The sequence below is a fragment of the Hyla sarda genome, chromosome 6 (assembly GCF_029499605.1).
Source record: "Hyla sarda isolate aHylSar1 chromosome 6, aHylSar1.hap1, whole genome shotgun sequence".
Classification (NCBI taxonomy): Eukaryota; Metazoa; Chordata; class Amphibia; order Anura; family Hylidae; genus Hyla; species Hyla sarda.
Window position 1 is genome coordinate 143,849,483 of NC_079194.1, and position 22,001 is coordinate 143,871,483.

Consider the following 22,001-nt stretch of genomic DNA (forward strand, 5'->3'; position numbering starts at 1 on the left):
GCAGCGCTTCAATGTTGGTTGTAAAAAAAAAAAAAAAAAGTAGCTTATTTATTTCATTCAACAACCCAGTGATGCAACATTTTGGATACCAACATGACTACATGTGGGTTCCTGAAACATTGCATCACTGGATTGGGGGTTAAATAAATTAGCTATGTTTTTAACATTGGAGTGCTATGTCTATTGGTTTAGAGTGGGATGTCTACAGTAAATACTTTGTCCATGTTGTGGAGAAAGTGTCCACTATGTGTGTATGTGTCTGGGAGTTCATGTACGAGGAGGCTTTCTCCATGTCTGCAGTGTTATGTGACACCTCTGGGTCCAGTCAGAAGAGGTTACACTGATGGATCAAAGCTTCAGGTGTGGTTACTGTAAAACAAAAGCACAACTGTATTAGGTTGGGTTCACATCACGTTTTTCCCCATACGGCAGGGGAGAGCTAAAAACTTGCGCTCCCGTATCCTGCTGTATGCGGTGCCGTATGTAATTTGAATGAGCCGACCGGAGTGAACCGGTTGGCAAATTTTTCCCCCGCATGCTGTTTTCTACCGGACCTAAAACCGTGGTCGGCTCATTGAAATGAATTACATACGTGACCGCATACAGCATACAGCAGGATACGTGACCGCATACAGCAGGATACGGGAGCGCAATCCTTCCAGTACTTTTTAGGGGCTGTATACTAAAGGGAAATCCAAAAAGAAATGCATTTCCTGTGATGTCCTGACCACAGTGCTCTCTGCTGACCTCTGCTGTCCATTTTAGGAACTGTCCAGAGAAGAAGAAAATCCCCATAGCAAACATATGCTTCTCTGGACAGTTCCTAAAATAGACAGCAGAGGTCACAGAGAGCACTGTGGTCAGGACATCACAGGAAAAGCATTTCTTTTTTGGATTTCTCTTTAGTATACAGCCCCTAAAAACTACTGGAAGGATTAGGATTTTTTTAATAGAAGTGATTTACAAATCTGTTTAATTTCCTGCACCAGTTGATTTAAAAATAAAAGTTTTCCTCGGGAGTACCCCTTTAATAGGTGCTAAAATATATTCTGCTGTATGGCATAAAGCAGTGGTCTTCAACCTGCGGACCTCCAGATGTTGCAAAACTACAACTCCCAGCATGCCCGGACAGCCGTTGGCTGTCCGGGCATGCTGGGAGTTGTAGTTTTGCAACATCTGGAGGTCCGCAGGTTGGAGACCACTGGCATAAAACATAATCTGTTTCCCATTGATTTAGCATTAGAAATAAAAAGAAAAGACCTATTGTAGTTACTGATACTTCTGTTTGTTTGCAGGAACTCCTGATACAGACAATGACTCCAGTCTGGACAATATAAATGTGTTTGCACCCAGAAGGTGAGGGGGTCCATAATTCAAGCATCCTGCACTGGGGAGGGGAAGTCATTTTGAATACTGGGAAATAAGGAATGTGAACATTTACTTTCACTCCTGCAGTTCTATCTGCTGACCACCAGGTGGCAGTGAGAGCTTACACTTTTCTGCCTGTCTGCCAAGTCCTCTCTTGTCATGGATACAATGCTTAGTGGGTCGGGAATCTCACTCCCCATCATTATTACAGTCACGTCTTCATTTCCTCCACTGAGTTTTCTCTCTGTCATCGTGCAGCAAATAATAATGTGGATGTAATGGACCACTGAAAAGTTCTCTGTACACTCTGGATTCCTGCAGGCAGGTGGAGTTGTTTAGTTGTGTGATTTGATTCTGGATTCAGAGCCTTGTAAAGGTAGAACGTGAAGACAGTTCAAGCCTAAAATATCCTGGTTTTAATCTAAGTGTCTGGACTTGTACTTACATAGTTGCAGTGTATAGCATTGGGGAAGGTGGACAGAATAACCTGAGTCTTGATGACAGAAAGGAGTGGAGAGTAAGCTCTTCTCAAGACAGACCTACTGATCTTATACCTCATGTCATGCCAATGTTCCAGGATAGAGTTCATCTTTCGTGTGTGTTGACACTGGAATACTGATTCATAACACTCTGTCAACAAGTATCCCCCCCTTTCCACTTGTGTTTTCAGGGGTATATGGCAGTGTTGGCAGGTTACACTAGAGCCTGTTCAAGGACACATTGAATTATTCCCAACCATCACACACAATACAGTGGCTTGGAATGCATTCTAGATTTGTAGACTAAATACAGTGTAACACATTCTCAGCTATGATAAGTACCATTGCCTCTGGATGAAACAAACAAGGATGTTTCCATTCACTGACAGCAAGTAGAGATCATACAGTAAAGGATCAAAATACAAATTCTGTTAGGTGCAGAATATCTAATTGCAAAGTAATGAAGGTTTTCTAATAGAGACTGTGCCTGCAGTGAGGGGAGGTTGTGAGGATTCCTGTAGTTATTATCCTACATTACCATAACAATGGCGCTATGAGCATGAAAGGCTTATGACAGGTCGCTACTCTTCCGGCTAACAAGGCAATTACAAAGGCAAGTTAACCCTGAGGGACTAGAGCAACAGAAAGAAGCTGTAAGGCCAATTCCACATCACGATCTGTGCCTCTGACGCATGGATATGTCAGCAAAATCTCAAAACCGGTGACTACTTTCGGTCATTGATTTGAATGGAGCCTTTGCCTTGGAGGCACAAATCATGAAGGGAATGCCCCCTTATCTCATAGTTATAACTGTTATTTTGGAATATTAGTGGCAGCAGAGGTCAGATAGTTGTTGCATCTTCTCATATGATTTGTTCGCACCCCCGATTTTCTAGTCACATTGGGAGATGCAGGACCTGTCACATCTATACATTAATGCTATTTTATGGCCTGCAGTTCTCCTGCTGCTGCTGCTGTGACCCTTAATCTGGACGGCATTGTTCAGGTACTGGACCGGTACCTCCATGAGCCAAGCACTGGGATGATGACCCGGATCTGTGTGCTGAAGTGGCTTTACCATCTATATATCAAGACTCCTCGCAAGGTGCATATCACTATTTTGGATCCTAACACAACAATGGAGTGAAGGACTAAGGGTTGTATTAGACCTGCAGGTCCTGCTTCTGAGCACCAAACTTGTGGTCTGCCCTCATTTAATGAGCCTTAATGATCATTCATGTCATTCGTTGTTTGTACATCTCTTTTTACATTGAGATGTGCAATATTGGTCTGTTAAGCAGAAAACTGCCCCTAGTGGGATGCAGTTTATAGTCACTTATACATTACTAAGTCTACAGACTGTACATACATCCCTTCTAGTGGTGTATATGGTGCCATTGCCATAAAGTCCACATAATGTAAATCAGCAGTATATAGACACTATAGATTGTTGCCTTTGTAGTCTTCTCCTTTACATGGGGGGTGGGGTCCTAACCCTGCAAATGTCATGCTGACCCATGTTACCATTTTGCTGCAGATGTTCCATCACACCGACCTTCTGTTTCCCATCTTGCTGAAAACGTTGTCTGATGAGTCTGATGAGGTGAGTACTGAGTATTCTGCACTATACTGACATATCTAGCGTCTGCTCAGTTGTATACACTAAGTTATATGCCTAGTGCCAGCCCAAGAGGGTAGGGAGGTAGAAGGGAACAAAGAAAAAGATTCAGCACTTGTTGGTCCGGAATAAAATTCTTTGTTTATTTAGTACAATAATATAAAATCCATAAATCCAGCAGTGAAGTGCTAAATTTTAATCCATCGCGCTCGCTATGCTAATTAGACACCATCTGTTCCATAGACCTTTCCAGCCCCTTCCTTTTGCTGTTGAGTGATGGCTCTACTGGTTCTCTTCTGTTTTATGATGCACATGACACAGGAATGCTTGGGCAGTCAATTAAGGGGTTACACTATTGGGCTTTCTCCATCTGACGTGTGCTTTAGATGTTCCTCGGAGGTTGGTACCTTTCTGCATGCGGTCTGGGAGTGTCTCGTCATCGCTGTTTTTTGGAGGGAGGTGATGGGGTTCTTGGCTGACCATTTGGACTTCCCTTTTATTCTTAGCCCTGAGGCTTGCTTGGGTTCATTAATGAGTTGATCTCTAGTACATATAGACGCTTGCTGATCCGCTTCCTGTTGTTTTGTGCCCTGTAAGGTGGTAGTCATGACGTGGAAGGACACGTCCTACCCCCCTCCCCCCCCGCTGTCTCGCTGGACAACTTTGGTAAATAAGTATGTTCCGTTATACCAGACTCTCTACCTGAGTCGTAAATGCCCTAAGAAATTTGAGAAGCTATGGACCCCTTGACTGTTGCTAGATCTCTCGGCTGACTCGCCGATTAGGATGATTCAGTAGGTTGATTTGAGGCGTTCTTGCCCTTTATGTTTGGGGGCTGGGTTGGGGGGGGTGCCGGGAAGTGTGCGTGCGGGGATGTCTGGTTGTGTGTTTGTGTTGGGCCTCTTACGTTTTTCCGCCATGTTGGTGGTGTCTGTTATAATAACTTGCAAAACTTACAGCTGAACATCCAGGACACTTGAGCGCCTGCCAGACACATGGCATTCAACTAGCATATATGAATGAGCATACTGATACAGGGTGATATTTACCCTTAGTGTGTGTCAATATGTTATCTATTTTTTTCCCCCCATCCAAAAGAGGTGAAGAGTATATAGTCTATGTCTCTCTTGGTTTGCTTTAGTGCTCAGGGATTGGATAAACGTGGGTTCACACCACGTTTTGTTAAATACGGTTCTCGTATACGGCTGGGAGGAGGGGGGCGGGGCTTAATCGTGGCGCCCGCACTCAGCCGTATTCGGGATCCGTATTTAAAGCATGTCTATGAGCCGACCGGAGTGAACCGCAGCCTCCGGTCGGCTTCGTTTTCGGCCGTATGCGGTTTCCCGACCGCAGGCAAAAACGTGGTCGACCGCGTTTTTGCCTACGGTCGGGAAACCGCATACGGCCGAAAACGAAGCCGACCGGAGGCTGCGGTTCACTCCAGTCGGCTCATAGACATGCATTAAATACGGTTCCCGAATATGGATGAGTGCGGGCGCCGCGATTAAGCCCGCCCCCTCCTCCCAGCCGTATACGGGAACTGTATTTAACAAAACGTGGTGTGAACCCAGCCTTAGAGGTCGGGCCCGGTGCTGGCTGCCGTTCTTAGGGTGTACAACTCCGTGTAGGCTTAGGGGTCGTTTGTTGGGTATCAGTATAGGGTGTAATAGGTAGAGGGGTGCTCATCCACAATGCCCTTACCTTTTTCCTCCTCCTACACCCTGTTACTTCTCTATAGATGCTATATATCTGGAACATGTAGTGATTCATTGGTGTAAGAGTGATTTGGTGGTCTGTCCACCTGTTGTTTATATTGCTTGGACTATTAGTCTGCACATTTATTGGCTTCAGTGCAGCAATTTTCTTTAGTTTGGTGGTCTTAGGATCAAGTGATCTTTTAGTATTGTAAAGAATAAACGTTATGTTTTAGTGGTTCAGTGAAAAGATTGTAATTCCGTATGCTTAAAGGAGTCACCAATACAGCTGCCCTTCTTTTCAATAAAAGTCCTAAGCCTTCCATTCATGGAATCTGTCAGTTTATATACATCCATTGACAATCACAGGTCAAGAAACTGCAGCAGCAACTACAGTCTCCGGGTCACTGTTCAGAGAGGTGTACTGTTTTCCTTGACCTTAAATCTCCAATTTAAGAAAGGCCCACAAGTTCTCAATAGGGTTTAGGTCAGATGAAGAAGAAGGCCAGGTCATTATTTTTTATCTTCTAGACCTTTACTGGATAGCTACACAGTGGAGTACTTTGATGCATGCAATGGAGCATTGTCCTGCATAAAAAGCATGGTCTTATTGAAAGATGCAGACTTCCTACACCACTGCTTGAAGAAACAGTCTATTTAAAACTGGAAGTAGGTTTGGGAGTTAATTTTAAACCAATCGTTAACCTGAAAAGGCCCAGCTAGTTCATCTTTGATAACACCAGCCCATACTAGTACCCCACCTCCACCTTGCTGGCACATGAGTCGAAGTGTATCTCTGTGCCTGTTACTGATCCAGCCATGGGCCCATCCATCTGGGCCCAAAAAAACAAAAACAAAACAAGCCTTCACCCAAAAAAAAAAAGTTATGGCTGTCTGAATATGGCAACACAAAAATGATTTTTTTACAGGGTGATCCCAAGATTATAACTTATGCCATATCCACAAGAAAGATAATAAGTGACTGGTGGGGATCCAATCAATGTGACCCTGACTGATGACAAAAATGGGGGTCTTAAGTGCCACTTTGCGAATGAAGCAGCAATATTTTAACTTTTTTTGTGGGGGTCAAAAACACACTACACCCCAAGCTAAATTAAATGAGGCGTCTTTTGGGGAATGTTTGTTTTGGTACCTCAACTCCTTCAACACCCTACTAAGAAGAAGGCCCCAAAATTCATGTGGTGCTTCCATGTGCAAATCAAGCAGTACACTAGGGTCAGACGTGGGATATGCAGAATAATAATACACTGCTCAAAAAAATAAAGGGAACACTAAGATAACACATCCCAGAGCTGAATGAATGAACTAATCATATGAAATACTTTTGTCTTTACATAGTTGAATGTGCTGACAACAAAATCACACAAAAATTATCAATAGAAATCAAATTCATCAACCCATGGAGGTCTTGAAATGGAGTCACACTCAAAATCAAAGTGGAAAACCACACTACAGGCTGATCCAACTTTGATGTAATGTCCTTAAAACAAGTCAAAATGAGGCTCCGTAGTGTGTGTGGCCTCCATGTGCCAGTATGACCTCCCTGCAATGACAGAGCATGCTCCTGATGAGGTGGCGGATGGTCTCCTGAGGGATGTCCTCCCAGACCTGGACTAAAGCATCAGCCAACTCCTGGACAGTCTGTGGTGCAATGTGGTGTTGGTGGATGGAGCGAGACATGATGTCCCAGATGTGCTCAATCGGATTATGGTCTGGGGAACGGGTGGGCCAGTCCATAGCATCAATGCCTTCCTCTTGCAGGAACTGCTGACACTCCGGCCGCATGAGGTCTAGCATTGTTTTGCATTAGGAGGAAACCAGGGCCAACCACACTAGCATATGGTCTCACAAGGGGTCTGAGGATCTCATCTCGGTATCTAATGGCAGTCAAGCTACCTCTGGCAAGCACATGGAGGGCTGTGCGGCCCCCCAAAGAAATGCCACCCCACACCATTACTGACAGACCCCCAAACCGGTCATGCTGGAGGATGTTGCAGGCAGCAGAACGTTCTCCACGGCATCTCCAGACTCTGTCTGTCACATTTGCTCAGTGTGAATCTGCTTTCATCTGTGAAGAGCACAGGGCGCCAGTGGCAAATTTGCCAAGCTTGGTGTTCTCTGGCAATGCCAAACGTCCTGCACGGTGTTAGGATGTAAGCACAACCCCCACCTGTGGACGGCAGGCCCTCATACCACCCTCATGGAGTCTGTTTCTGACCGTTTGAGTGGACACATGCACATTTGTGGCCTGCTGGAGGTCATTTTGCAGGGCTCTGGCAGTGCTTCTCCTTGCACAAAGGCGGAGGTAGCGGTCCTGCTGCTGGGTTGTTCCCCTCCTACGGCCTCAACCACAAGAAGAACCCCTGGGTGGGTTAGGGATCCCACTAATATATATCACACAAACCCGGGGCCTAAGCCCAGAGCACAAATCCATATAGGGTGAACCCCCCAAAATAAAATATAACTTTTATTGTATTATCATATAAAATGATGACAAGTGATTAAAACCCCAAATTTCACAGTTCCAGATAAGTAATGAATTCTGGGATTAACCCAGTAGTTTCCTGTCTTATGGGTCTGCAGTACCCAAACAAATGGAATCTGTGAAATAGATTAAAATCTGAAATTTGCCTCCTCTACTAGTTTCGGCGCACCTGCGCCGTCCTCAGGAGGAATATGCGGCAAACACCCGTCCACGTGTCTCACTCTGTCTTTTATATCCTAGGTTAATTACCTCATCACTCCCCGACACTCTACCGGGCCAATCCCTGATTCTTTTCCTTATATCCAATGGGTGCTTTCCACCTCACTTACCTGTGTGGAATATGGCCAACCAGGTTGATGTTTACCTGTTCGTATCTGATGACGTAAGCTAATATCATCACGATGCGTCATTGTTATGATGTCCTGATCATGTGTGTAGTCACATGATCAGTTGATCGCTTGTCCTGTTGCCGTGCATGCGCCCGGACTTGAACATCGCCTCCTATTTGGTGCGCAGGCGCGGGGACTTAGAAAATATTCCGCTCGCTTCCAGTGTGTAACTCAATGACAGATACGGCGCATGCGCTGGGACTTAGAAATCTACAGTCCATTCATTTTCTATGTATGTTACTGTTCCGGAGCATAGATATACAGTTACTCTGACTCATATGTATCAAATTTTCCCGGAGGATATTTGTCCCATAGGATGAGACCACCATATGGTCAACTGGTGTTTTCAGTCACTAACTGCATTGAATATTCCTATATATAGTTAATTACACAATCAATAGGTTATGATCCTATAGTTAGTTAACGACATCATGTGATCTTAAAAATGATGGGATGACCATACATAAACATAAAGGTAAGTATTATCTATGTTGTTCAATCGAATTTTAGTGCTGGGGAGATAAATGACCAGTGGCAAACAATTTTAGAGTAGAGTTCTAACTCCTGCTTCATTCAAAGTCCCTGTTTCCATGGGACCTTCCATCTTATTAACAGAGTGGACATAATATACATGGGGGGTGTTTTATTGTCATCTCAAGTTTGCCTTAAACCATAATAACTTATTGCGGATCTAGAAAAGCGGCGAAGGAAAACCCTTCATTTAGACCCAAAGGGGCCATACTTTTAAGTCTATGTATCCATCTCGCCTCTTCTTTCAGTAGTAATGAATCTATATTACCCTAGACGTAACTGACAGAGACCTACAAAGCGTATGTCTTTCAAACTGCTGTTATGACAAGCCTGCATATGACGAGATATAGGGGTGTCCTTTGCTGTTCTTATGCAGCTTAGATGCTGGGAAATTCGTCTCTTAAATTCTTGAGTCGTTTTACCCACATAGATTCTCGGGCATGAGCAGACGGCCACATAGATAATGTTTTTGCTATTGCAGTTCATAAATTGCCTAATCTCATAAGTCCGAGAGTCTATGGGGTTCGTAAAAGTCTTGCCTTTAATGATATATGTACAAAAGGTGCAATGTCCACATGCATATGAGCCAACCGTCTTGTTGCTCAGCCAATTTTTGTTCGTGTTAGATACATCTAGATGACTATGCACCAACAGATCTTTTAAATTAGGTCCCCTCCTAAAAGTTATGCTCGGTTTTGCTCCTATCGCAGGTGCCAAATCCCTATCATTCGACAACAAATGCCAGTGTTTGCGAAGGATTCCCATGATCTTGTTGGTATATCCATCATAGGATCCTATGCATCGTATTTGGTTTTCTTGATCTCTACGGGTTTCAGACCTAAGTGTGTAATTTCTGTCTGTTTCTTTTGCCCGATGGTATGCTCTTTTTAGGTGTTTCCTGGGGTATTGTCGTTGTCTAAATCTGGAGAAAAGTCTCTTACTTTCCTCTTCAAACTTAACGTCCTCTGAGCAATTACGACGTGCTCGTAGATATTGTCCTATGGGGATACTTGCCTTGAGGCGATCCGGGTGCCAACTGTTCCAATGAAGGAGCGAGTTGGCTGATGTAGGTTTGCGAAAAACCTCCGTCTGTATCTTGAGGTCTTCATCTATGTAGATGTGCAAATCAAGAAAATTAATGGATCTGCCTCCTACCTCGCTGGTGAATACCATGCCTATACTATTAGTGTTAAGTTGGTGAACAAAATCTGTGAATAGTGAAATATCTCCGTCCCAAAGGATTAGGACATCATCGATAAAGCGCCCCCAAAAAATAATGTGATCAGTGAAAAAACTAAAAACCTCATCAAAAACAATAGTGTCTTCCCACCACCCAAGAAATAAATTAGCATACGTCGGTGCACAGGAAGCCCCCATAGCTGTGCCTTGTGTTTGGTGATAGAAAGTGCCATTAAATAGAAAATAATTGTGAGTAAGGATAAATTGGAGTAAATTAATAACAAAAGTGTTGTGTGCTGTGAAAAAAGTGCTCTTAGTGCTCAAAAAATTAGAAATAGCTGTGAGACCCAAGTCGTGTCTAATGTTACTGTATAGACTCTCTACATCTAAGCTCATTAGAGTCGTTGATTCTGTTACTGATAAGTCCTGAAGTTTTAATACAGTATCCTTGGTGTCTTTCAGAAACGATGGTAAAGTGACAACAAAGGGGGCCAGTATCTTATCAATATAGACACTGGCACCCTGGGTGAGGCAATTATTGCCTGACACTATGGGTCTCCCGCGAATAGGTGTAGTGTCCTTGTGCGTTTTTGGCAACGCATAGAACGTTGCAATCGTGGGATGTGCATTATAGAGGTATTTGTGTTCATCCGTGGAAATAAGTAATTGTTCTTTGGCATCTGCCAGTAAAATTTTAAATTGGGCCAGGTATTCACCAGTAGGATCCATTGCCATGGAGACATAGTCAGACCGGTCCATAATCACCATGTTCCCCCCCTTATCAGAGGGCTTGAGGACTATGGACGGGTCCGCCCTCAATGTCTCCAGGGCTTGTTGCTCTCCCAGTGTCAGATTTGAGTTAATTAAATGCTTCTGAGGACGGATGGACTCAATATCCGCTGTAACGAGACTCACAAAAGTCTCTATATTAGCGTATTGAGAAAACGGAGGGGTCATCAGGGATCTAGGTTTGAGGTTCGTAAATGGTGCTTCAAATCCAGCGGCAATGCCTTCACTCTCTAATAGTAGCTCATGGAGCAAGTGTCTAGTCTCCTCGTCTCTCCTTAATTGTGATCTTGAGTCTGTGTCCAGTTGGATATGCCACTTTTTAAGAGCTAATTTACGTGCAAAAAGATTTACATCTTTTATCCAATTAAAGCTATCAAATTTGGGTAGAGGCGTAAAGGAAAGGCCCTTGGAGAGCAACTTAATCTCTTCCGGCCCTAGATGTCGAGACGATAAATTGTAGATTCTAAGTTTATCTCCATCCTCTGGAGGATTACTACTCACTGTCTCTCTTAGATGATCTACATCTCCTATGTAGGCCCCTTCATTGGTCCCTGTCCTAATGGTAAAAAAGGGGGGGGGGGATTGATGACAGAACCCTGACTTTGCATGTTCGTTATGACAGATGGTGGATTGAGGTATGTACGGCCTTCTCCACATTTCCTGATGTACTGGCCTGTCTCCTGGTAGCGCCTCTATGCTCTGGACACTATGCTGACAGACACAGCAAACCTTCTTGCCACAGCTCACATTGATGTGCCATCCTGGATGAGCTGCACTACCTGAGCCACTTGTGTGGGTTATAGACTCCGTCTCATGCTACCACTAGAGTGAAAGCACAGCCAGCATTCCAAAGTGACCAAAACATCAGCCAGGAAGAATAGGAACTGAGAAGTGGTCTGTGGACACCACCAGCAGAACCACTCCTTTATTGGGGGTGTCTTGCTAATTGCCTATAATTTCCACCTGTTTGTTCGATTTACACAACAGCATGTGAAATCGATTGTCAATCAGTGAGTGGACAGTGTGATTTCACAGAAGTGTGATTGACTTGGAGTTACATTGTGTTTAAGTGTTTATCTTTATTTTTTTGAGGAGTGTATATGAATAATTCATGTTCATTTTTTGTTAGTACCTGCTGTGTTACAGAAAATTGAGAATTGTGAAAAATATATATATATAATTCTGTCACTTTCACTTTGTTTTATTTCCTGTGTATCCTAAATCCTGTTTTGATTTTATAGGGGTGCAGTTTTTGTGGTGATTTATGGGGTTTCTAGTATACATGCCTCTCAAAACCAGTTAAAAAAAACTTTAGGAAATGTTCATGAAAGTTTGCTGCTACACCTCTAAGCCCTGTAAGGACATTCATCAAATGATTCCAACATAAAGTAGATCTTTTGTAACTAATTTATGTGGCATAAATCTAGATTTTCCTAGCTTGTGACGGAAAATATTATATGAAGACAGGAGGCGAGTATCTTATGCATTATTCTTTCTTTAATAATGCCCATAGCAGAACAATTCGGTAATCAATTAATTGTAAAAGAAAAACTTCAAACTACAACTCCCAGCAGTCCCAGGACCACAGTAGCCACTCCTAGCCTGTAGCCCCTATATAAGGACTTCCCACGTATAGATCCTCCTCTTTCTTCATGCGAATCAGAACCGCACAGGAAAAAACGAACTCAATCCGGGCGTCTTCACTGGCCCGCAAATATTCGGCCAGCCGGCCCGGAACCGCAGGATAACAAGGCCAATGAAGGCCTAACTTCGTCCCAACGGGGACTGTAGAGAACCCAAACAGCGTGAAACCGACAGGTCATCCGTACTCAGGAAAACAGCCTCTGCGCTCAATATCCTGAATAGAGAACAAAGAATCGTAATAGGGTGGGTAGGGAGGGAAGATACTCGCCTCCTGTCTTCATATAACTAATATTTTCCGTCACAAGCTGGGAAAATCTAGTTTTATATATCAGACAGGAGTCTCATATCTTATGCAAGTTCAAAGCTAACAAATAGCGACGACAGCAATAAAACAAATAACCAGACATAACCTCATAAGACCGACATGGAAACATGCTCCTCCGGCCTGAAGTAGAAATGGCGAAAGGTGCTCTCTGAAGACCAATCAGCCGCCATCAATAAGTCAGAAAGGGAGCCTCCTGCTGTGACTATTTTAGTAGCCATAGCAGCCCTGGAAGAGTGCGCTCCAAACAGAGATACGTCTATGCCCGCCATTTCCATGGCAGAACGCACCCAGCGCGCTAGAGTAGCGGAAGTAACCGGATGATGAGGTCTGACATAAGAGACAAGGAGTTGAGAGAAATGCGGAGAACGCAGATCGGCAGTCTGCGATTCGTACGCCTGTAGGCAACGAACAACGCAGAGCCGTGGATGAGCGGGGAAAAACGGGTAAAAAAACTAGTGAATACCTGTCTTGGTCCTACGGACCACCGAAAATCTGACTCCCTGAGGCGAAAATTGTCGCCTAGAGATGACCAAAGCCTTCACATCCGAGACACGTTTGATGGAAACCAAACAGAAACCAAAAGGACAGTCAGTTTATACGACAACAGTTTCAAGGAAAGTACGTCATTCTCCTCCCACGAGGCAAACATATCGAGCAACCTGGAGACATCCCAGGTCGACTGATATCTAGGCCGAGGGGGACGCTTGAATTTTATGCCGCGCAAAAGTCTACACACCAGCAGATGTTTGCCCACCGGCAAAGAGTCCACTGGGCAATGGTAAGCCGCAATAGCCGACCGGTATACGTTGATGGAACTATAGGATTTGCCAGATTCAAAAGAATCTGCCAAGTAGTTCACCACTACCGACACAGGTGCATGTACGGGATCAACCTGCCGTTGATCACACCATCGAACCCAGAGCCTCCAGGCTGATCGATATGCTGATCTAGTCCCGGGGGCCCAGGGCGAGGAGATCCCTAGCCGATCTTGAGAGGTCGTGATCCGCGTCCGGGACCCCGAAACCAACCACGCTAGGAGAGGTAGGTTGCCTTCCACTACCAGAGGGTGGAGACCCCCGGTCGGGTTGGTGAGAAGGTGTGAAAATTGGGGTATCAGTCTGGGATAATCCACGGCCATCCCCAGAAGGAGAGGAAACCATGGTTGTGTCGGCCACCAGGGTGTGATCAGCACAACCGTCGCTCTCTGGTTCGTCGTATGTAGGAGAACTCTGGAGATCATCTGGAATGGAGGGAACGCATAGTGCGTTCCCCTCGGCCAGATGAGACGAAAAGCGTCTACCGCAGATGCCTCCGGATCCGGCTTCCAGCTGAAAAAGCGAGGTAGCTGGCGGTTGAGGCAAGAAGCGAAAAAGGCCACGTATAACGGACCCCAAAGCTGCCTCAACTGTAGGAATATGGATCGATCCCACCGCCAGTCGCTGGAGTCGAGAAGATAGCGAGAATTACAATCGGCCACCGTGTTGGAGACCCCCGGAATGTACTCCGCTACCGGGATAATGTTGCGGGCTAGGCAGAAGTGCCAGAAATCTTTTGCAAGATCCGCCAGGATCTTGGACCTGGTGCCGCCCAAGCGGTTGACATACTGAACCGCCGCCACATTGTCCATGCGTAACAATACACAACAATTGGACGAATGTGGCATGAAGCTCTTGACTGCAAAAAATGCCGCCAGAAGTTCCAACGCATTGATATGCAGGTCGACCTCCGTGACGGACCAAGTCCCTCCTGTGGAAATCTCCCCGCACCGAGCGCCCCAGCCGAGACTGCTTGCGTCCGACTCTATGATGATGTCCGTACAGGAGTTGAAAATGGCTTTGCCGTTCCACTCGATGGCATGACGAAGCCACCAGTGCAACTCCTCGATAGCCGCCGGACAGAGGGGCACCTCGTCCGCGTATCTGAGGCCCTGGCGCAGATGCAAGATTTTGAGCTTCTGAAGGGCTCTGTAGTGTAAAGGAGCCGGGAAGATAGCCTGGATGGAGGCCGCTAGAAGCCCCACCAAGCGCGCTAGTATCCTTAAGGATAAGCACCCTTTGCGCAAAACCGCCCTGATTTCTTTGGGGATCAGGGCTAGTTTGGATTTGGGGAGACGGAGAACTGCGCGATTGGTGTCCACCAAGAAACCCAGGAACTCCATCTCCTGAGCTGGGACCAGAACCGACTTCTCTCGATTGACTATGAAGCCCAGAGTATGCAGCAACGATATCGCCCATGACATGTGAAGGGAGGCCTGAGCTTTGGAGCGGGCCATGATGAGAAGGTCATCTAGATAAATGATCAGACGAACCCCCCTGCTCCTCAAAGACGTCACCACCGGTTTCATCAGTTTGCCACATGCGGTTTTTCCAAAGGAAACGGAGAAACTGTTGTGACTCCGGGTGTATAGGGACGGTGAGGTAGGCGTCCTTCAAGTCTTCCCTCACCAGCCAGTCTCCTGGCAGTAAAAGATCCCGGTGGGAGTGAATCCCCTCCATCTTGAAATGGCGATACGTGACATGTTGGTTTAGGTCTCGAAGGTTTATGACTGGACGGTAGCCGCCCCCTTTTTTCTTCACTAGGAATAGGTTGCTTACGAATCCTAGGGAAGATGGGTCAGTCTCCATGATCGCGTGTTTGGATAGGAGATCTCGAATCTCGTTGTCTATGAGGACAACATTTTGTGCTGAAAATCGGATAGGGGGTGGTATCACGCCCAGAACGGCAAGGATTGTAGCTCTATGTGAAACCCTGCTATTGTCTGAAGAATCCACACGTCTGCCATAATCGCAGACCAGGCGTGGGTAAAATACATCAGGCGCCCCCCCACAGGTATGTGAGAATGCGTGATGCAAGGTATACTCACCGGTAGAAGGACGGGAACGGGGGTATCCACGTCCGCTACGACCGCGCCAGGGTCGACCTCGAGGTGGGAAGAATGGTGATGGCTGAGCCACTGGGACGGTGTAGGAAGGAGAAGCCTGGGGATATTGGTATTGGGCAAAGGGTCTGCCCTGTGGCCTATAGGATGCGGTGCGGCCGGCAGATCGGCCTCTACTTCTGCTGGCCCGGGGAAAAATGTTACTGGACCCCGATTTCTTTAGGGAAGTTTGGGCTTTATCCAAGCCCGTAAAAAGGCAGACAAATCGGTTGATGTCCTTCATTAAACTGTCCCCAAAAAGGAGCGTTCTATACCTTTTTTAGGGTATTTCGTCAGGATGGGGTCCACCTCGGGGGTAACCACCACCTTATTGGGGATAAAGGGTCTAGGGCACTCAGCCCTCAGCTTGTTACGGCTGGACCTATCCAGGGACTTACGAGCCCAAAGCTCTACGTACTGGGCTACGTGAGGGAGCGGTGACCAATCGCCCGATCTCGGATGAGAGATCGTGTCCGGGTGAAAAAGGGGTTCGTCTAGGGAATCTAGGATCACATCGCCCTGTGTAACAGGGTTGGCGTCGGTGTCGAACGCCGTATCCCCAGCATCCTCATTATTATTAGGGTCGGACTCATAGCCGTCATACTCATTGGATGAACCCGAAGAATCCTCATTAGAGGAGTCTACATAGGAGTCAGGTTTGGCCCGCCTAGCGGACCTATGCCTCTTGCCGTGTAACTCCCTGAGGCCCAGGAGTCGAGCGGAGTCTGATGGATGCTGGGGTTGACAGACCGGGGTAGGAGCTGTCTGGAGCACATTATTATCTTCCCCACACCCTGTCGGATGCCGCCAGGGTGTGCTTCCTTTTATGGGAAGCCTTGCCCTTTTTTATAGGCGGTTCTCCGCCATGACGCGGCGGGACTGACACACTGGAACCCGTTTGGGAAAAGAGAGTTGGGGAGAACCCGGAGCGGCGGATTCAGCGAAAAGCCTAGCACCGGGAGTTTCCGGTGCCTGGCCTAAGGAGAAGGTAGAAACGAAAAGGGAGAAAAAAGTGAGTTACACTCTATATATATATATATATATATATATATATATATGAACAACTAATATATATATATATATATATATATATATATATATATATATATATAGTATACTTATCTTGCCAAGGTCTGCTATGAGCAGAAAGAAAGAGGAGGATCTATACGTGGGCAGTCCTTATATAGGGGCTACAGGCTAGGAGTGGCTACTGTGGTCCTGGGACTGCTGGGAGTTGTAGTTTGAAGTAGGGATCGACCGATTATCGGTATGGCCGATATTATCGGCCGATAATCACGATTTTGGGCATTATCGTTATCGGCAATTACCTTGCCGATAATGCCCCACCGCCCGCACCGCTACCGCCACCCCCTGACCCGCCGCACCACACCCCCGACCCACCGCACCGCGTCGCACCCCCCACCGTGATGCTGGGCGGTATACCGGTATGGATTTTTGCCCATACCGCTATACCGATCGGGCCCCTCCCCCACCCTCCGAGTCATTAAAAAAATTAAACTTGCCCGTAATGGGGGTGGTCCGGGCCATCCATCCTTCCTTCCTGTAGTGTCCGGGGGCGTTCCGCGCGTCACTGCGCAGCAGCGTCTATGCATCGTACTAGGCCGGAGCCTGCCCGGAGTGGAGAAGATGACCGCCGGAGAAGAAGGACAGCCCGGACCGGTTCACTCTTCACCCGGAACCTCCCGGACACTACAGGAAGGAAGGATGGATGGCCCGGACCACCCTGACAGGTAGGGGGAGAGAAGCGGGTGGCGGCGGCGGTCTATGGCCCCGCAAAAGCCACTGCAGATCATTGATTTAAAGCGCCCGCTTTAAATTCATGATCTGCAGCGGTGTCGCAGGGGGTTAAATAGCCGATAACTTATACCGGAATATCGGTATAAGTTATCGGCTATCAGCCCTAACCTGCACCGATTATCGGTATCAGCCCTAAAAAAACGATCCCTAGTTTGAAGTTTTTCTTTTACATTGAATTGATTACCGAATTGTTCTTCTATGGGCATTATTAAAGAAAGAATAATGCATAAGATATGAGCCTCCTGTCTGATATATAACTGAGTTTTTCCATAAATGATTGCTAAGGGTATCAGCAAAAATTATACCACTTACAAAGAATCACTAGGATAAGTTAAACCATTACAAAAGTAATTATTATTATTACATAAGTAAATTTCATTACATCCCTGGGTCATTCTTTGCCCCCTGAGGCATGATACGTGTGGGTCTTCCTGGATCATTCCTTTATGACGGTTATTGATATATTTGGTTCTCTGTTGTGAAGCATTATGGAAGATGTTAGTTTGAAGGGAATCTGTCATGGGGTATTGGGTAATAGCCCTGGTGACACTGATCATTATGCCACCTTCCTTGTTTCAATTGGTTATGCAGTTTTTGAAAAAGTTTCATCATTAAGAATATGCTAATTACATTGTTTGGTGCATCGGTGGCATTACCCTGCCCCTAAATGCACTGCTACACCTGCTCGTAAGGGCACCTGTAGCTAATGGGCAGGTGTAGCGGTGCCCTTATGGGCATGGTGACACCCCCAGTGCGCAAAACAACTTAATTTGAATATTTGTATTTATGTAACTTAATAATAAATACGAATAAATATAATAATGATAATAATAATTATTATTATTAATAAAAATGTTTCAACGGATGGAATAAGGAAGATAATGATCAGTGTCACCAGGACGTTTATCAGATATAGCAAGTTATAACTATTTCAGGTAGACTCCCAGGGTACTGTCTGCTGGTGCACCTATGGCATGCTGACAAAGCCCTGCTAGCATACAATGACTGTGGTTTCATCGGCCATTGCATGTACGGTAGGTGGGGTTTTTTGGCTATGCAATAGCTGCACTGTGAAGCCGTACCCTTCCTATGTATTCCATCTGTCTGTTATAAGGAGCTGTACAGCTGTGTGAGCAGAACTGCTGCTGTGTGGAAGGTTCTGTTGTCTTTCTTATCGGGTTGCTGGGTGATGCCTGTGTCTCCCTCTTGTGCTGTACATGAGAAGTCTACAGTGCAGAACACCTGATCTATCTCCATGTGGCTGCCGGCAGGATGGTCACGTGTCATGCGGTCCTGCAGCACAGTAGGCAGGGCTCGGTATCTGAGGTATCTTTTGGGCGCCTCTCACTGTTATTCATTTTCTCTGTGTCTCTGTACACAACAGCTGGAGATGAATGCAGTGTGATAGCTGGGTTGAAAGGAGTTAATAAGGCTGGAAGACCCCCCCCCCCCTCCTCCTCTGGCAGAACTGCTTGTTTCCATGGTGACAGGAGGCTGGGTTTTTCTGCAGAGCATTACACCAGACAGGATGCTGTGTCCTGAATGTTAATGGAAGCCTCTGCTGCTGTTGCCTCCCCCCCCCCCCCCATATCACATCATGTGTGGCTGTTAAATCCTTCAAGTAATCGAGGTCAAAGGCCGGGTCAATTTGGGGTTCAGACATTTGATATAGGGGGTCTTTTACATGTGTACTGAGATGTTGGAGTGGTCTGATTTTTAGGTGTCATTCCTCATTATCAAGATTATCACAGATTTACCTTTATAAAAAATGGGTAAAATTAAGAAAACCGTTCATAAAGAATAATATGCTGCAGTATGGCGGCTGTGACATATGACCAGAGATATTATGAGTGCGGTGAGGTGACTGTACAGATGTGGTGTGGTTGTCGTCTTCAGTCTGGAGGTACGGAAAGTGATTGTGAGCAGAACTGACAGACACAATACTAGCATTCTCAGGTCCCTGGTATATTAGGAGCCTTGTGTCTGAATGCACGCTACCCTCTGTTTTTCCCCTGGCCCTGATTATGATTTCTGTCCCATTAATAAAAGGGGGGGTTCCATATCTCTGAGAGCAGATCCCCCCCCCCCCCCCCTCCATTTCCTTTCCCTGATCTGATGAATATCATTCCTGTCCCTAGGTCATCCTGAAGGATCTGGAAGTTCTTGCAGAAATCGCCTCCTCTCCTGCTGGACAGAGCGACACAGCTAATGATGAGTCCACAACTGGCCAGACCAAGCTGCAGGTGCCATCCCCGGCCCGAGGAGTGCTGCCCGGCAGCTGTGGTGAGGGTGAGCGGCTGCACATAAAAAACAGAGAAGCTTGAGACGGGTGTCAGAATAGACAACAGCACAGACCTCTCCTGCTGCCATATCCAGCACATGAGACTAAATGACCCATGCAGATCTTCTAATCTTTATATCCTGAAAAGCTCGGCCACTTTCGAGGAGTGTCTGTAGAATATGTTAACATATACTGTATATGCTGCAGACTGTATGTGTGTGCTGTATAAAGCCTCGTTCACATTTCCATGGGCTCTGCTATATGGAACTCCGTCAGCAATTCCATCAAAACAACAGGAGTTTAGAGGAGAGAAAAATAGTGCACACACACACACACACACACACTATATTTTTTCTCTCCAGTAGACTACCTGATCGCACAGGTCCCAGTGGTTACCAAGTGGAGTCAGTTGTGCTCTAACCCGTTTTGAGGCCAATCAGCGCAAAAAGAAAGCTGAATGGAACCAGAAAAGGACTGAGCACAAGATAAATAGCTGATCACAGCATCACATGTGCGGCCTATACAGTATATGTGAACATTCCCTAAGACTCTAAACTCTCTCTGTTGCCCATAGAAACTAGTCATAGTGCAACTTTCTATTTTCCAGTGCAGTTGAAGAAATGAAAGCTTTGCTCTGATTGGTTGGTATGGGCAACAAAAGGTCTGTGAAAAAATATTATTAGGTGTCTGGACGCTAGGACAAAAGAGCAATCTGTGTGTTGTCTACACCAGTGGTCACCAAATTGTTCCCCCCCCCCCCCCCACATGTTGCAAAACTACATGAATGCTGGGAGTTGTAGTTTTACAACATCTGGAGAGCCACAGTTTGGAGGCCACTGGTCTACACTAATACATTGTAACAACCCTTCAGTTGTGTGATCTGGAATTAGAATGTCCCTGTAATCAAGGATTTATGTTCATTAACAGTAAGGGGAATAAGTTAAACATAAAGTCAAAGTTATAGTTTCATGATGTAAATAATATTCAGAGACCATATACTTTTTTCCAATATAGGCTTATTTCTTACTTTGAGGAGATACAACTCTTGTAATGGACACATATGCCTGGCTTGTTACAGTACAGTTATCAGAACTACCTCTTTTTTTGTATTACAAAGCATCCCGATCTAGGTAATGATTTTTTTTCTAGTCCCCTCCCCTCGACTAGGGAAACACCAAAAAGAAACCACATTACAAATGTAACAAATTGAAAAAAAAATAACACAAAAAATCCTTGTAAGGCAGAGTTCATACTGAGGCTATTCTGCTTAGAAATAACGCATGGAAATTTCGGTGCAGCAGAATCTTATTGCTGTCAATGGGATTCCGCTGCACAGGCCACACTTTGGAATTTTAGTGGGGGAGCTTCCGCCACTGCAAGAATGATCTTTCTCATTCTCCTTCCACTAATTCTTTCTGCGGAATCTGCGCTTCACACATTGCCGTCTATGGGGACGGCAATGTCCATGCACAACGAGCACCGACTGATTCATACGGCGCCCTCGGATTCTCCAGACGGATTATCTCTGGCTGGAGAATCCACAATGGGAACCTACCGTTAAAAAGAATCTTGGAATTCAAGGCAATTTTGAAATGAAATGTTTCCAGTATTCTTATGATTTTATACTTTTGTTGTTGTTCATTAGGAACTCTGTGACAGACACACGGCTGGTGGCCTGTTACAAAACGCAGCTCTGATAAGTGTACTGTAATGAGATGTTGGAGGTTATGGGTTTTGTTAGTCCCGTCTGTGTTATCAGAGGGGATTACAGAGCAGGCGGGAGCGAGGAGCCCAGTGGGGAGGGATTTGGATATCATTGAATTATTTGCACGTTCTAGGTTCTCTGTTCATGTTAGAAGTCATTTGCCGCAGGGTTGTGCATTCCTACAGCTAATGCAGTGAATGAACACTAGATGTTATTCAGAGCAGCCAATCGGGTGGCTGCATTCATGTTCCACACTGCATTCTGATTTAAGGGCATCTGCTCCACCATATTTTGCACTGGCATGCATCTGATGTGATTCCAGGCCGGCTCACAGCTGTGTTGTCAGTGATTGGTGCCATCTTTGTTATGGGGTCAATATCTCATTCCTGTTAATTGTCCCACCAGGTGTTCGGGGTCTGGAGAGCTTACCCTCAACACCCACCATGAACTCCTATTTCCACCGCTTTATGGTAAATCTACTGAAGAGGTTTAGCAGTGAGAGGAAACTCTTGGAAACCAGGGGAGCATTCATCATCAGGTAACAATGACGGAAAAGGGATGGGGCAGATGTGTGTTGCTGAACACTTCAAGGAAAGGGCTGCTTACTGCAACACACCTACTTTGGCCATCCAGTCTAGTAATAAGTAAGGTCTTACTGGTTAATTTATGTAACAACTCTCCTACTGCTGTTCATTTTGGAGTAGTTGTACTCCTTCTCTCAGCACCATAAGGAAAGAGTAGTTCCCATACAGCCTGTT

At 45.7% G+C, this 22,001-nt stretch overlaps 1 protein-coding gene across 2 annotated transcripts in view; it reads left to right on the forward strand.

Moving 5' to 3' along the window:
- The window catches only part of VAC14 (VAC14 component of PIKFYVE complex), a 59,446-nt gene that overhangs the window by 32,397 nt on the left and 5,048 nt on the right, over positions 1 to 22,001 (forward strand). Inside the window, exons 10-14 of one of the 2 annotated variants that reach the window (XM_056525418.1) lie at positions 1,296 to 1,356; positions 2,805 to 2,952; positions 3,385 to 3,450; positions 19,396 to 19,540; positions 21,649 to 21,781. In XM_056525418.1, the coding sequence (XP_056381393.1) occupies positions 1,296 to 1,356; positions 2,805 to 2,952; positions 3,385 to 3,450; positions 19,396 to 19,540; positions 21,649 to 21,781 (553 nt within the window). Of the gene's footprint in view, positions 1 to 1,295; positions 1,357 to 2,804; positions 2,953 to 3,384; positions 3,451 to 19,395; positions 19,547 to 21,648; positions 21,782 to 22,001 lie in introns of both variants that reach the window. The other variant, XM_056525417.1, reaches the window with a different exon arrangement.